Below are 13,035 nucleotides of genomic sequence, written 5' to 3'. Positions count from 1 at the left end.
CCTCCCTAACCCTCACCTCCCTAGAGAGCCATCCCTTGTAACAAAGAGTAAAAGAAAACAAAAGAGGGAGGGAAAAATAAAGCAATTTAGGAAAACAAATCAGCACATCAACAAATCTGTTAGTATATACAATATTTCACACCTAGAGTCTCTCACCTTTGCAAAGAGGGCCAAATCTGTTTATTATAATCACATGGCATTTAGTTTCAGGGGTTTTGTTGTTGGCCTTTCTGTTTATACTGTTTGAGTCCCTGTGTATGTTGTTTTCCTACCCTGCATCAACTCATAAACATCTTCCTGTGCTTCTCTGTAGTCTTCATCTTTTGTTCCAGCACAATGATAATTCCATTATATTAATATACTGTGGTTTGTTTAGCTTTGCCGAGTTGATGGCTAGGCTCTCCTTTCAAAGAACTGTTCACAATCTGGGAAGAAAACAGGGCTCACACAAAAGACAGAATATGGCAGTGTATAATTAAGGGCTGAACTGTACCATAGACAATAACATGATGAGACATTGGAAGTACTAAGTCTTCCTCTTATTTTTTTCATATTTAATTGCTTCTCCTGGTTTCTGTTTCCAATAAGAGACTAGTTTCATTATGGGGACAATGACATGGAGGGGTGGGGAAGGGGAATGTCAAGTAGCTCTTTCATCCTTCCCTCTGATTACTTAGGAAATCTAGTTGTTCTGAGATCTCAGGAATGAAGTCATGTAATTGTGCTGAAAAGGGGCTGCAGAGCCTCTGTGGTTTCCTGGTGCCTTGCCTTCATGGAATATTTATCTAAATTCAGTGACACCAAGGCCACAAGTGTTTCCCATGCATCTTGACATCTTTCCCCCCTCCCCCCACCCCGGCGCCTCAGGCCTCACATGATTGCCTAAATAGGTTTGAGCATCATTGAGCTGCAAGGACTGTGGAATTGAGTGGATGACAAGCTACTTGTCTAGACAATTTGATCAGATTGGGCTCCTGATAGTACTTACTAACTCTCCTAAATTCTTTATTGTAGAACTGAAGGGAAGCCCTGGTCATCTAGCAATCCTGATGATGGCAAAGCACAAGCCTACAGAATCAACATAGACTCGGAGCCACAGGTATGGAATGTGGGAGTCCATAGTTCTCAGTCTCAAGTCATGGGTGCACACATGGCTGTCTCGTCATGGGTGTTTCAGCAGGTTCCTAGAGAGGACTATCGAAGGACCAGTTGAGACCCCTCCTAGCATGCTGGAGTGGATGATAATTGCATTTACCTTGCTAATGTTTCACAAATCTTCCAGAAGTTTAGGGCCTCTCCTGTTTGATGATCCACAGACTCCAAGGAAATGTCATCATAATCCTAAACCTGAGTGATTCTTTTTAATTTTAATCAATGCCTTTTGTTTTTACATCACCTTCATTTCTGAATATACATCCCTTCCCTTGTTTTACCAGTTTTACTTTTTTTTTAACTGGTTCTCCTTACTTCACTTTCTATCAGTGCATTTAAATCTCTCCACACTTCTCTGAATTCTTCATCTTCTCTTACAGCATAGTTATATTCCATTACCTCCATATATTACAATTTGCATAATGCTAGTTTTAAGCATGAGCTATATCCAGTGTTCGTCTAGACCTTTCATGGTTCTGATGATTTTGTCCCACTTGAATATCTGTGTGTCTGAGATAGTGTCAGTGAACCCCAGCCTGCTCTCTTATTTGCCCCTAACATATTATTGAGTATTCCATTAAGTTATCTATGTTCCCTAGAATAAAAGGTTTATGAGTTATCTTGACTTACTGGTCAAATAATTTGGTTATTGGGCATACCATTAGATCTATCCACAATGCCTAGAATAAAAAGTTTATGAGTTGTCTTGACTTCATGGTCAATTAATTTGGTCAATGGGTTTGGGATTGAGCAAAAGAACTGCCCAGGACAGGAAGAACAGAGAATCAAAAAGTAACAGAGAGAAAGGGAACATGTCTGTTTTAACACAAAGAAGGAAACTGGAAAGAACTAGGGGTCCCTAGACAAGGCTCTCTGCTTCCTTCTTCACTCATCTCTCTCTGCCCTGACTCCTTTCAGTCTTGGTCACTTCTTGCCCTCTGAATAGCTCACAAGCCTTTGTAGATTCTGAGTAATGCTAGACCTTCTATCCCTCCCTCACCCAGCAGTGACAATGGACTGTGTATTAAGCTGACTACAGAACAATTGTATAAATGTTTTATTCAATACCAAAGCTCCAGAGAGAACATTCCACAGACCCTAGAGACCCCAGTGATGAAGCATAAAGGCGTGTGCCCCATGTGTCACTGACGGACTAGAAGCACCAAACCACTCAAGAGCACATCAATGCTCCCATTCAACCTTCTGTTAAGGTGTTGCTAGTGCTCTCATCTTTATTAACAAGAAACCGTTCATAGGATCATAAATTTAGCATCTAGAAGGGTCATCTAGCCCAATCCCCTCTTGCCATAGCCAATATGTTTTCCACTCCAACATGCTGCCTCTCATTTCCATGGTTTGTTCTGCTTCCACTTTTACAGAAGGCTTTGTGGGTATGTAAACAGCGGCAGAGGGCTAGAAGCACTGGGGTTTCAAAAGCCCTAAGTTTTACTCTTTGTTGTATCTAAAGCCCAGCGTGTGTCCTCATCAAGCTATATTAGTAACATATGTGTACATGTATATAGGCATTCTTATATACATGTATGTGGCAGCTGAGTCTAGGGTGGAACATTTAAATGCCATCCGAGGCCTCCCAGCTGTTCCCAGCTGCTAGGCTCTGCCCTCAACTTTGCAATGTTATTCTTTACACTTGCCCCCCCACCACTTTAAAAAAAAAAAAACTTCTGCTTTTTCAGTTACCCTCTTCGCTTGCTCCAGGGGCACCTAAGATTAAGATCTAATCTTTGGAAAATGCCAGGGTTCCATATTAATTTTTAAAGTCCCTATTACATACTGCTTCATTGTTGCCTGGCTAACCACAGCCCCTCACAGCTTCTCTAAAGAAAGGGACCATTGTAAAAGAAGAATTTGGCTCGGAAATTATAACCTTTGTTACTTTTTTCCCCCTCCCCAGATGGCAAAGCAGTCATTATTATAGGCCTTTTTATGGAAGCAAGAAGAATCAGACACCAAATGATTTGAGGGAGGGGAGGCATCCCCCACCCCCAGATATTGCCCTTGGAGGAGGAGTCTATGTTTTATGTTTGGGGAAATGCTCCAGATCATTTGGGTTTTGGGATTTCCCACATCCCTCCCCCCCCCACTCCCACCTCAATCTACTTCACCACATTAAAAAGAGAGACTGGAGACTGGGTTCAGAAAACCAGAGCAATTCTGTGCCCTCCCTCCGTTTCTGTAGCTAGGCTGTCAGTAGGACCCAGGACCCCCAGGAGAGTTCAAGCACATTCTATACTTTCAGCCTAAGGGGACTGGTTCTGGCACAGGGCTATGCCTTTCATATCTCTTCCTCTTGTCTTGAGAAGATACTGATAATGCTTGAGGCCAAGAAAAACTGGCCCTCCTTCCTTCCTTCCTTGTGTCCTCATAGACCCCACATAGGTATTTGGTATTAATAAGTGGGGCAGGGACCAGGAGGGGGAAGAGAGATTTGAGAACTTGTGCACTAATAGCCCCCTTCTATCTTTTGGGGAAAGTAAGATTAAGCCCCTTCTGAGGAACTGTGGAAACCTAGTCTCACAGGGTAGATGTCTAATGCCTGAAACTACAGCCAAAAACAATCTATGTGTCCAAACAGCATGAAGTAATGTTTCCCTGCAAATCTAGATCCCCAAAGGAAGACCCTAAATACAACTTATGCCATGAGGAAACTTAAGATGCCATGCCTTACTCTCATGTCCCTACTGACTCAAGTAAGCAAGTGACTCTGTAGCTATCAGTTGCCTTAAAAGGCCATTAGACAGAAAGCTCAAGGTCAATCCTATGCTTGGGCAGATATGAGGGCATGGGGGAGGTTCCCTCTGCCACCCCAATTGATGTCCCTTAGTACCCTGCCCCAATGCCTGGAATTTTACTTTCCTTTCTTTGGGTTTTTCTCCTCAGTCTTCTGAGGGCACATATATGACATACTTATCAGTCATTCAAAGCAGAGTGTGAGTGAGTTTATTAGATCATTCCCTTATATTTTATAGCACCTGGGAGCTGAACCTAAGGGAATAGGGTCCTAGAAGGAAAATCTTGGTGGTGGATCACACAGAGGATCAGGAGGGAGGGCCTTGAGGTCTAAAGGGGGTCTCTGAGAAGAAGGAAGCCTTATAGGTAGGGAAGGAGGGGAACTCATTTTGCCAGCATCCCTGACTTGTCCTGTATATATTTTGTTTGAGTTGTTTGTACACAGTCCCCAGTTAGACGGTGAGATCCTTGAGAGCAGGGACTGCCTTTTTCTTTCCTTTGTATCTCAAAGTACATAGTAGGTGCTTAATAAATGTTTATTGTCTGCCTGACTGACCAGAGAACTGTTTAGTATGGCCAGACATGAAAAGTACCATTTTATTAATTCAGTGATGTTTTCTGGTCCTCACTATATGCTTCTCCCCTATGGTTGGTTGCTCAGGGCTAGACAGAGAAGAAATGAGCCTAGTCGTTTCCTCAGTGAACTCATATTCTGGGGGAAGACAGATGGAACAGACCCCAGGGCCTGCTTTAAATAAATTCACATTTGAGAAAGGAGGGAAATAGTGAGCTTTATTCATGGTGAGGGAGGTGACAGTCCTATGTCTTCCTCAGACTACATTTGGACGGGGACCATGTCTTAGAAAGAATATTGACAAACTGCAGTTGTGATGACTGGGATAGGGATGGAACAGGATGCCATAGTGATGAGCAGATTATAGGAAATGGAGATGTTTAGCCTGTGGAAGAAAATGTTTAGGGGATAGGGGTAGAGGGGACACACAGTCACTGTATTCAAGTATTGAATGGGCTATCATGGGGAAATTAGACTTAATTTTGCTTGGCCCCCAAGGAAGGAGCTAACAGCAAAGATAGAATTACAGAGAACTGATTGCTGTTTCATGTAAGGAAAAATTTGCTAACAATTAGAGTTGTGCCAAAGTAGATCATGTTGACCAGGAGGTAGTGAGTTCCCCTTCAGTTAGAGGCCCTTCAGACAAGGGTTGGATGACCATGCATTGCAGATATTGTAGAATGATTCCCTCCTGGAGGGGAAAGGTTGGTCTCCTTATCCTCTAACATTCCCTCTGACTCCAGAGTCCTGTCATTCTAATAGAATAATTAAAGAGCAACACTGAACAGCAGCAGACCTGTCATGAGGCTATGTATGATAAGCTGTAAATGAAAGGCAAATGTTGTAAAGGTTATAGGAACTTGGAGAGGGATACCTGGTAGTGGGGAAGGGGCAGTAAGCCCAGGGCTGGCCTTGAGGGGCAAATGGGATTTGAGCTGCACCTTAACAGATGGGGAGGATTTGGATGGGTGGAGTCCATCATCAGGCCAACACAAGTTTAGGGGTGGGGGTGGAGGGAAAGCCACAGGCATCCCAGAGAAGGGATAATGGCCTTATTCTTCTAGGGAGAATGTTCAAGAAGGCCAGATAGAAACATTGCAGGTTTCAGAAATCCCCCACTAGCCTAGTTTGGTGTATCCCCATGGGTGCCACATTGAGTCCATCTCCTGGCTGTCCTAGGCGTGGACCTGTCATTGGGCATTACCTACTGTCCTGGCCTGTCAGACCCCATGCCACAGACCTCACTCTCTATCCCACCCTCTCACCTTTGATCCCTCAGCATTGATGGGCTTGTCAAGGATGATTCACTGGCCTATTGTTCCTCTGGTGACCCAGAATGTTGCACAAGGCATAATGACCTGTCTGGATGCCAATAGACTGTGTCAGGAGTTCCCAGACTTATACAGGTCTGCTGGCTGGCTCTCCTGGGCAGGCACCATAGCTAGCATAGCATTTGGACTGCCTGAGAGCTACTGAGATGCTGTCCCTCCTTCTAAACTGGGGGAGGATGGGCAGCACATTAGTCACTAGGACAGCTGGCCCCATCAGGGTCTCTCCTCCCTGCCTTTGAAAGCTTCCTGCTGGCTTGAGACAGAAGCAGACCAGACTGAGATGCTAAGCTGAAGTGACGCTGCAGCTCCCTCTTTGGTGAAACCCCAGTGAAAGAGTGTCCTGGCCCAAAATTAGAGTCTCTCTCCCAGGGTTCTTGAAGCCCTTGTGGTCAGAACTAACACAAAACTGCTAAAAAGACAAGTCAGTTGGGAATTCACCAGGTGTTAGTGAATTGACTAGGCATTGTTACAACATCTCAAGTGTCAATAGCCTTGCCTTACAGGCAAGAATAGAAAATGGAAGGGCATATGTGATCTGGCTCTAATATGAAAGTTTATTCTAATTATTACAACGAGACAGGCATTTTCTGTCTGAGAGATAGGCAATTCTGGAGTTTTACTTCAACTATATATAAATAACATATATAAATGTATATTTTATATGTGGTTTGTATATAAACATATATAAAACCCATATAAAATATGAATGTATTAATAAAAATATTTTTAAAAATTAAAAAATTCTAAAACAAGTTCACAGACCTCAGGTTAATAATCTCTGACCTATATAGTAACTCTGACAATGTATATAACATTCTGCCTGCCCTAGGAGTTCCCTACCTCTCTGCTTCAAGGAGGGATATATGATCCCTTCACCAGGAACTTTGGTGGTAGGTGATTCAGTTACAGGGCACTGGATTTGAAGAATATTCTAGGTATAGAATCAGCCCGTTACTTAGAGGTAGAGTTTTATGGAAAGAGCCCTGGGTTTGGTCTTGTCGTTATTGCTTGCTTTATGTGTGACCTTGGGAAAGTCCCTTAACCCTTCTAAGCCTCAGTTTCCTTCTTTATAAAACAGAGATAATACTTGGCCCCACCTATTTTCCAAGGCAGCCTGAAATTTGCAAATTGCTTTAAGTAAAAACTAGGGGTGGTATTGGTAAAATAACACTGATTATGGAGACTGAGGACCCAAGTTCAAACCCCTTCCCTATTTGTTCACTACTTATGCAAACTTGCCCAATTCACCTTATTCTTCTGAGCCTCGGTTTTCTCATTTGTAAAATGAGGGGGTTGGACTAGATTGTTTTTAAAATCTCTTCCCACATTAAATCTATGAGTCTATTGAATGTGAGGTATTATTTTAAAAATTTTTATTTTTATTGGTGCCTTTTGTCTTTACAATATATTCAATTCTAAACATATCCCTTCCCTCTCTTCTCCCTAATGAGCTATCCCTTGAAACAAAGATGAATAAAGAAAGGGAGGAGGGGAAGCAGGTAAGCAAACTAAGTGACATTTTGACCCTTTCTGACAGTATATACAATGGTGCAGCTTGTAGTTCCCCACCTCTGCAATGAATGGAGAGAGGCATCTTGTCAGTGAACTGCTGTTATTAAAAGGCCTTGTTGTATTTTCATCTTTGGGGAAAGAAATGCTTAGCACTAGAATGGCAAAATCAGAGAGCATTTTGACCCTCGGGACCTGCTGGCTTCTGAAACCTGCAATGTTACTATCTGACCTTCTTGAACATTCTTCCTAGAAGGAATGAGGCATCCATATTCATTAATGAAACTGGTCTATAATTTTCTTTCTCTGTTTTAACTCTTCCTGGTTTGGATATCAGTATCATATTTGTTTCATAAGAGGAGTTTGGTAGGATCCCTTCTTTGCCTATTATTCCAAATAATTTATTTAATATTGGAATTAGTCGATCTTTACATGTTTGATAGAATTCACTTGGAAATCCATCTGGTCCTGGTGCTTTTTCTTAGGAAGCTCATTTATAGTCTGTTTAATTACTTTTTCTAAAATAGGTCTATTTAGATATTCTAAATTATTCTTCTACATTATTATTATTATTCTAAATATTCTAGGCAATTTATATTTTTGTAAATATTCTTCTATTTCAGTTAAATTGTTGAATTTATTGGCATACAATTGGGCAAAATAACTCCTTATAATTGCTTTAATATAGATGGAGAAACTGAGGCCCAAGAGAGGGGCAAAGGACACACCAATGGTCATTTAGCCAGTAATTGACAGAGCTAAGATGAGAATCCAGGTCTCTTGACTGTTTGCCAGTCCAGTGCTCTCTGTCTCTGCTATATTTTGTTGGAGAGTTTACCTATTGTATGGGAGAGGGCTTGGAGACCCACATTTCTGCATCTCTTCTCTTTTCTCTGCACCTCCCATGCCCCCATCAAGGGCTGTTTGACCTAGAGTGAGAAAAGTCTGTGCTTTTAGAGAGAGTAATGTAGCCTATGAATCTCTCTCCGTCTCTGTCTCCCTGTCTCTGTCTCCCTGTCTCTCGTCTCTGTCTCTCTCTTACACACACACACACACACACACACACACACACACATTCTACACAACACTCTGACCTGCTGCTTGATAAGAAAAGGCTCAGCAAGTCTTCACCGGGTCTTTGGGGAAATTCACAGTTGCTTGGGAAAGTTTGAACCAGACATCTGAGTCCATGTTTGCAAACTCTACTGTTCCCCAAGAAGGGAAAGAAGAAAATTGAGATCTGGAAGCTTAACTGGGCCTGGGTTTCCCTTCAGAGTGAAGTTCTGTTATTGTCATCCTAGGATGCTTTAGGATCATTAATGAAGAGTGACAGGTTTAGGAGGGGAGATTCCTTCTGAAAGCTAGGTCCTGAGCCTCCCACTAGTCACATTCCAGGGGTGGAAGTAACATCTACCCTAGACCCCTTTCCCCTCTCCCCACCCCCTCACCTCCGGTCCCCAGCCAGTCTTGAAAGGTCACTGTTTTCTTCATCAGTTTTTCCCTCCCCATGGAGACATCTTGGGATGACTCAGGCTACTCTGACTGCCTCATTCTTCCTTTTTTATCCATGGGTGATGGGACAGAATTAACTCATCACCTGCCACTGGCCCCTTGAGTGAATTTTTTTGTGTGGTTTTACAGAAGAACTAATAAAATTTGACCACAGAAATGCTAAAGACATTAAGCTTCTTTTGGTATAGTGCCCAGTGGGCACTGCCACCCTGGGCAATAGGGTGAGCAATAGCAGGGACTTCATGTTCACCTCCAGGGAAAGAAAAAACCTGGAGAATTTCCCAGGGACCTTCTCCTTGGGCCTGTTGGTGCCACATTCCTGAGGAAACCTGGGAGGCAGAAGTGTCTTTCAGAGTATTAGGGCCCATCAGGGCTCACCCCAGGCTACCAGCTAACAGAGAACTCATTGTTAAGCAGAGAAGGACTATTCTCCCCTGGGAAGCTGTAGGAGAATTAGACTAAACAGAGCTCCAAGTGCCCGGACAGCAGTTTGGAGATGTTTGTATTCCAGGAGGTGGGGCAAAAGGGGAGCTGGCCAGGGGCCAAGGAGAAGTGCAGTAAGTTAGTCTACAACAATCAAGTCCTCACATAGCAGAGGAGCACATTAGGGGCCCTGGAAGGAGGGACACTGACACGCAAACTAACCTTGGGAGCCTGGGAGGAGGAGAGCAAGAAAGGGCGGCAGGCACATCGAGCCCTTCTTCTCTCCTGCTTTGGGGGGCAGGTCTGTGTGTTCTTTGGAAGGGAAAGCCGTGGTCGGCAGAAACAGCTCTCAGCCTGGCAGGATAAGTGGAAACATATTGAATCACTCTGGCTTTTCCTGGTAACTGGAGTCACAACTCTGAATCCAGCTTCCTCTCCCCTCCAGACCCCTAAAAGACCAGGCAGCCCTCTGGAGAGATGTTCAGAGACCTGAAAGTTCCATTTGGGTTTGGAGTCCAGGCTGGCAACCAAGTGCTGAGCTGTCGGTCAGCATAGGGCCTGGCACAGGGCAGGTACTTTCCATCCAGAATGTTCCCCAGAGTATCAGAACTGGGAAGGACATCAGAGGTTGTCAAGCACAACCCATACCTGCCCAAGGATGCCCTCTAATACACCCAATGAGTTGCCATTCAAGGTATTCTACAAGTTCTCTAGTGAAAGGAAATGCACTGCCTCCCAAGGCACCCCTTTTACTTTTCACCAAGTCATAGAATGTCAGCCCCAGAAATTTATCATATCCAAGCCATATACGAATAAGAATTCCCACTACATCCAGGGGGTGCTGGTAAATGTTGAACAACCAGCTCTCAAAAAAAAAGAATGCCCAATACACTTTGAATTTTGATTGATATTGACATTTTCTAATTTGCTTTATTGAGTCTAGATATCAACAAAACAGTAAAATCAAGGCCAGATTTGTAGAGGTTGCCAATTTTCTGGATGTAAATTCTCACATTGAAAATTTAACTATGGGTCTCTCAGCCTGAGTTGCTTCCAGCACATCCCTGAATCATTTGTTGTTGTTCAGTCATGTCTGACTCTTTGTGACCCCATGAACCATGCTGTCCAAGGGGTTTTCTTGGCAAAGATCCCTGGAGTGGTTTGCCATTTCTTTCTCCAGTGAATTGAGGCAAATGGGTTAAGTGACTTGCCCAGGGTCACACAGCTAGTAAGTGTCTGAGGCCAGATTTGAACTCAGGTCTTCCTGACTCCTGGCACAGTGCTCTATCCACTGAGCCACCTAGCATACCCTCCTCAAAAGTGGCCAGCTCACCTTTCCTTGAAGACTTTTAATTTATGGGAACTTACTGCCTCCTTGGACAGCCAATTCCACTTTTTGGTGGCTCTAATTAAGATTTTTTTTACATTGAACTAAAATCTGGCTCTCCACAATATCCACTCATTACTTTTTTTTAATTATTTACAACATTTTCCCCCAATTTTCTGCTTTCTTACTTCTTTTTTTTAATAGATTTTTTATTGATGCTCTTTGTCTCTATAGATTTCCCTCTGTATCCCTCCTCTTCCCCCTTCCCATGGAGTTATCCTTTATAACAAATAATTTTTAAAAGAAAATTGAAGAGAAAGCAAATTCTGCAAAATAAAGCAATGCCAAAAAAAATCTGACATCAATATGTGATGTTCTATACCTGTGAATCATTCCCCTTTCTGTAAAGGAGTGAGAGGAAATGTCTTCTTTTGGGACCAAGCTTATTCTTTGTAATTTTGCAACATTCATTTTTTATTATTTTCATGTTATTGTTCTTTCTGTTTACATTCTTGTAGTCATTGTGTTTATTGTTTTCTTTACTCTGCTTACTTCACTTTGAATCAGTTCATGTAAGTCTTTCCTTGCTTCTCTGTATTTACCACACACATACTTTCTTACAGTACAGTATTATTCCATTACATTCATATACCACAATTTGTTTAGCCATTACCACAACCAGTACCACTAAAAATATTTTTATATGTTATTTCTAACTCTGCCCCTCTGAAACCAAGAATAAGTCTAATACCACTGTCAAACAACAGCCCTTCAAATATTTGGAGACAGTTATCTCCCTTGAGTGTTCTTTTCTCCAGGTTAAACACCTACAGTTCCTTCAGCCAGTTATTATGTTATAGAATCAATCTTCAAGACCTTTCACCATCCTGGCTGTACTCCTCTCAAAGCAACTGAACTTGCCAGTACTATCAAATATTCAAATGGATCCTTCATCTTAAGAATGTAGATGTTCCTTTCATGATTCAAAAAAAAAAAAGGTTACCCACTCATTCCTGCTCATCATGTGTAACTCTCAGCCATGTCTTCCCTTAAGTTCTCCTGAGGGTCTATCCAATGCACTGAAGACCTTCCTTACTTTCTCCTGACATTGAGGAAATGCTGATGGAACCCATAAATGGTCCCTTGGGTTATCCCTTGTTTTTGACTTACGACCACCCTACCTTCTTTTTCAATTATGTGTTTCTTTGAAGACATCTATTATTCTAGTTCTTATTCATAGTTCCTTAGTTATGTATCTAAGCCTGCTCTCATCCATGTATCTCTTCATTGCACTCTGAGTAATATTCATTTTTAATTCTTCAGAGGTTGCAATGTTCACAACCATACCACCATACAACAGCACTGAAAGAGTGTTGGCATTAAAACCTTTGTTTCTGGAAGAAATTCCTGTAGACAATTCAACCTGCTCCCTTCCTCTTGTTTAATTCTGAACCCAGCTTGTCCATTTGCACCATCTATGCAAGACAATTTACTGATGAATGAACTCTATAGATTATCTGTATAACTGAAAATCAAAACCTGGATGGACAATAGACATGCTATATCCACTTGGTTTTTCCTTTGTGGATGGTTAGATGAAACTTTTTTGAGTGGTTACAGATCTTGTTCAAGAGGACTCAGGCCAGCAGGATAAGGGGGAACATTTTGAATCACTGGCTTTTCCTGGTAACTGGAGTCATGACTTTGAATCCAGTTCCCTCTCTCACCCTCAGACCTCTAAAGGGTCAGGCAGCCTTCTGTAAAGACAGATGTTCTAAAGCTTGATACAACTAGCATGGTCTTCCACAGACAAATCATCTGAAGGACTTGACATCCATAGGAAATAACATCCGTACTTCAATTTTGCAATGGATCTCCTCTACAACAGTGGCAAATACCTTTAAGGAGCATGCTTTCATGTTTTATACCTCAGCTGATGATCATGGATCACCAAACAAGGTTGTCTCTGTTATTTACCTTTGAAGGAAATTTGAAAAATTTTGGGATAAGGATGGAAAACACCCTGTTGGAGAGAGCCTTTAAGGGGGCATTTTACTTTACCAAACCAAATGCTTCTTATAATAAACAAACAATAACGTGATTGTACATGTATAACCTATATCAGATTGCTTTCCATCTTGGGAAGAGGGGAGGAGGAGAGAGGGAGAAAAATTTGGAACTCAAAATCTTACAAAAATTAGTGTTGAAAACTACCTTTACATGTAATTAGAAAAAATAAAATGCTAGTTACAAAAAATAATAAACAATAAGCCCAGTGGGATCTTATATTCTCTATATTTTTTAATCAATTGTAAGGTAACAAATATGTGATCTATTATGGAATATTGCTCGTAGAAGTTTTCTATTCCCTACTAGCACCCTCATTGAGGATGTCGCCAATAAATTTCTTGATATATTTCCTAAAAAATTTATGTAGCTGATATATAAGCACATAGGTT

At 41.9% G+C, this 13,035-nt stretch overlaps 1 protein-coding gene across 2 annotated transcripts in view; it reads left to right on the top strand.

Moving 5' to 3' along the window:
- Window positions 1-13,035, top strand: part of PDLIM4 (PDZ and LIM domain 4) — a 100,927-nt gene that overhangs the window by 58,688 nt on the left and 29,204 nt on the right. For both annotated transcript variants that reach the window (XM_027848970.1, XM_027848969.1), the window contains exon 3: window positions 1,015-1,099. In XM_027848970.1, coding sequence (XP_027704771.1) covers window positions 1,015-1,099 — 85 coding nt within the window. The remainder of the gene's footprint in view (window positions 1-1,014; window positions 1,100-13,035) is intronic.

The sequence above is a fragment of the Vombatus ursinus genome, unplaced genomic scaffold (assembly GCF_900497805.2).
Source record: "Vombatus ursinus unplaced genomic scaffold, bare-nosed wombat genome assembly UNPS02007284.1, whole genome shotgun sequence".
Lineage (NCBI taxonomy): Eukaryota > Metazoa > Chordata > Mammalia > Diprotodontia > Vombatidae > Vombatus > Vombatus ursinus.
The sequence above is the reverse complement of the archived record's forward strand: the minus strand, read 5'-3'. Positions and strand labels throughout refer to the sequence as shown.